Here is a 3,182-nt window from a genome sequence, read left to right as displayed (position 1 = left end):
TTGTTCTTCGAGGACTTGACAGGCTGTAGGAAACTCTGAGATTTTACACAGACACACATTCAGCCATCACACACCAGCAGAGGGCCCCATTTATTATTATTACTTAGTTGAAGTAGTGATACAGATTTTTTCAGTTTTGTTTTTGTTTCATACAATTAACATCAGTCTTAAAGTGCTTGGAGATTATGTAAAAATTAAAAACATGAATATAATAGTGTTGTAGACAGCACACAACAATATTCTTTCAACTGAACCAGTCACTAGATTCTGGGTGATGTCAGAGGCAACAAATGAAAAAAAGGTATCATTAAATATTAACAACAGGACCAACCTCATCAGCTGTCCTGAACGAGGAAGTTGGCCAGCGAATAAAAACCTGTCACTGTAGTCAAACGACATTTGATTTGCACATGCACACATCAGAGCTGTATAAGAGATATTGAGTATACATACTCAAGTTCAGTAGTAGAAAAAATGAAAAAGCTCTTTTACACCCTAATCGGTTGTGCGTCGCTCAGTGTGGTTTGTTATGCCGTGCTACTATTTTACAACAAAAACACAACTTTAACTTTTAAGACTGAAACTCATTTTATATCCCTGGGAAAATACACATTTTCCAGGATAATAAAAGAAAATGTGCAAGAGTGGTGGGGAATGACAACTGAGGACCCAAAAGCCATCCATGAAGAGACACAGACGCCAGCCTCTACGGTCAAGACTTTAGAACCCTGTCCTGAAACCCCTCCAAAACTTGTGGGTCCTCTCCATGTGGATTTTAATTATGACCGGACTTTGGATGAGGTGAGGAAGGAGAACGGTTCTCCTCTTCAGATGGGAGGAAGGTACAAGCCACCAGACTGTATCTCTCGACAGAAGGTAGGTGATTGAACAGAGGGACAAATTAATAAATGAACAGAAACAATTTAAGTATTTATAAAACAGTGACTTATTTGTTTATTTATTGTTATAATTACTGTTTTTGTATAGGATGTTTATGTTTCAGCATGTTCTTTGCCATGATATGATTTATATTACACAATGATATGAACTTGTAGCGCAAAGAGCAAAGTATGTACTTAGATGAAATATGTTAATAAATAAAAAGTAGAAAAAAAATATAAAACAGTGACTGACAAATATGGAAGAGTGTCATGACTAATCTCATTAAAAAAGAAAGTTTCAAAACTTAAGTGCACTCTAACACATATATTACTAATGTGACAAAACAATACAACAACTTGCATTTAAGTCTCTAAAGACAAGATAAAATGAAAAACAGAATGAACTTAAATGTGAAAACAGTGTAATTATGTAACAGTGGTTATATGTAATGAGTAGCACATACACTCAAAAAAAAAGTTTAACTTACGTGCTCCAAAAATCAGTGCTGCTAACAGATGTGGCTTTTTTGGATGTATTGGATTCTGAGAGCAAAAACACCAGGTTTTATTTATTCAAGCTAATTAAACTTAAAATGTCTATATTTTTTTTAAACTTCAAAACTTTTAAACATGAGTTATTCTGACTTGACAAGTCCTTTGATTAGAAATGATGAGTTGAATGAATGTACTCTACAGAGTTCAATCAGCTCAAATTAAGTTTCTAAATGAACATGATCAGCATATTCCTTGACTTCTCTGCATCCGTTGCTTGAGAGTTAAAACTCTCCTGAGACTTATTTTTTATAATTTGAAGAATACAATTTGTATTGAATTCTTAACATTGAATAAAATGTAAAATTAATTTTTTTTTATAGGAATGAGGTGTTGGTTCAACTTAACATCTTAAACTTATTATACTTAAACAATTTTCATTTATTTGTTTTGAATCATGCCAAAACACAAGTGTCTTTTCAAATGTAGTCAACTAAAATTAACTTTTCAAAGTTTTACAGTGTGTTAAAGCAAACTCATCTAATTTTTATAGGTGGCGATCATCATCCCATTCCGAAATCGGCATGAGCACCTGAAACACTGGCTGCATTACCTCCATCCCATATTGATACGACAGCAATTGGACTATGGTGTGTATATCATCAACCAGGATGGAGAGGGAGTGTTCAACCGGGCTAAACTGCTGAATGCAGGCTACACCGAAGCCCTGAAGGAATATGATTATGAATGCTTTGTCTTCTCTGACATAGATCTGGTGCCTATGGATGACCGTAACCTCTATAGGTGTTTTGACAATCCCCGACACCTGGCTGTGGCTATGGACAAATTTAACTTCCAGTTACCCTATAAAACCTTCTTTGGTGGAGTTATGTCATTGTCCAAGGACCATTTCTTGAAGATTAATGGCTTCCCAAACACTTACTGGGGCTGGGGTGCTGAGGACGATGATATCTATAGGCGAATTGACTTCCGTGGAATGTCAATTTCTCGCCCTGACTTGGTGATAGGAAAGTACAAGATGATCAAACATGTGAGGGACAAGCACAATGAGGTTAATCCAGTGAATCCTAGTAAAGTGCACAAGACCAGGTGGACCATGGATAAAGATGGGATTAATTCCCTAAACTACACAGTCAAAGAGATTGCGAAGGATATATTGTACACTTTTATCAATGTGGATATTGACGCTCCACCTCACTGAATAAATGTTTCAGCCTTAAGACACAACGAAAAGGAGCTGGAACTCAACCCACTCTGTCTTGGGTGTGTCAAGCGTGTATGCTGGTGTCGGGTTATGTATGCAAACCTGTGCACACATGTGTGTTGGTAGCTTTGTACGTGTGTGTCAAGGTAAACATATAGTTGATGGGAACTTTACAAACATGAAGTGCAGAGATTCTATCCAGACTTTAGTTTGGCACAATCCCGGAATGACAGTTCTGAGAATAGAAAGTGAAATTTGTTTTGCCCTTGCCATATAATTTAAATATACAACTGGTGAGGCATTGAGCTGCTCTTTGTGGTGGATTCAGACACAACAACAACAATAGTCTGCTCATAGAGAAGGAAAGGTGGGGACATAAGAGACACCACATCAGTCATTTTGGCAACTGTCACGTCCAGTAGATTTTTGTGTATTGTAATGACAAATATCATATGTGAAGTAGATGACACCGAGTCTTAAAAGGTGTTTGGTAGGCCAATGAGGTGTTGAATGGGTTTTATACTTTGCTTCTCATTTATACTGTTTTATGCAAGAACAACTTCTGTTACAGTAGGTGCTCACTG

General features: G+C 36.6%; 1 protein-coding gene across 2 annotated transcripts; it reads left to right on the top strand.

Annotated features, from left to right (window-relative positions):
• Window positions 1-474: 474 nt before the first annotated feature.
• On the top strand, window positions 475-2,850 carry LOC146307408 (beta-1,4-galactosyltransferase 1-like). Of its 2 annotated transcripts, XM_084747246.1 has the most exons (3): window positions 634-876; window positions 1,927-2,023; window positions 2,144-2,850. In XM_084747246.1, the coding sequence occupies exons 1-3, from the start codon at window positions 655-657 to the stop codon at window positions 2,593-2,595; spliced, it is 771 nt and encodes a 256-aa protein (XP_084603372.1). In that variant the 5' UTR covers window positions 634-654; the 3' UTR covers window positions 2,596-2,850. The 2 variants fall into 2 exon arrangements, with proteins under 2 accessions (XP_084603371.1, XP_084603372.1); XM_084747245.1 differs by having other exon boundaries at window positions 475-876; window positions 1,927-2,850.
• The last annotated feature ends 332 nt before the right edge of the window (window positions 2,851-3,182 follow it).

Source organism: Lutjanus erythropterus, chromosome 21, assembly GCF_056507025.1.
Source record: "Lutjanus erythropterus isolate fLutEry1 chromosome 21, fLutEry1.hap2, whole genome shotgun sequence".
In the NCBI taxonomy this organism is placed as follows: Eukaryota; Metazoa; Chordata; class Actinopteri; order Lutjaniformes; family Lutjanidae; genus Lutjanus; species Lutjanus erythropterus.
This window is presented reverse-complemented; position numbering and strand designations above follow the sequence as displayed.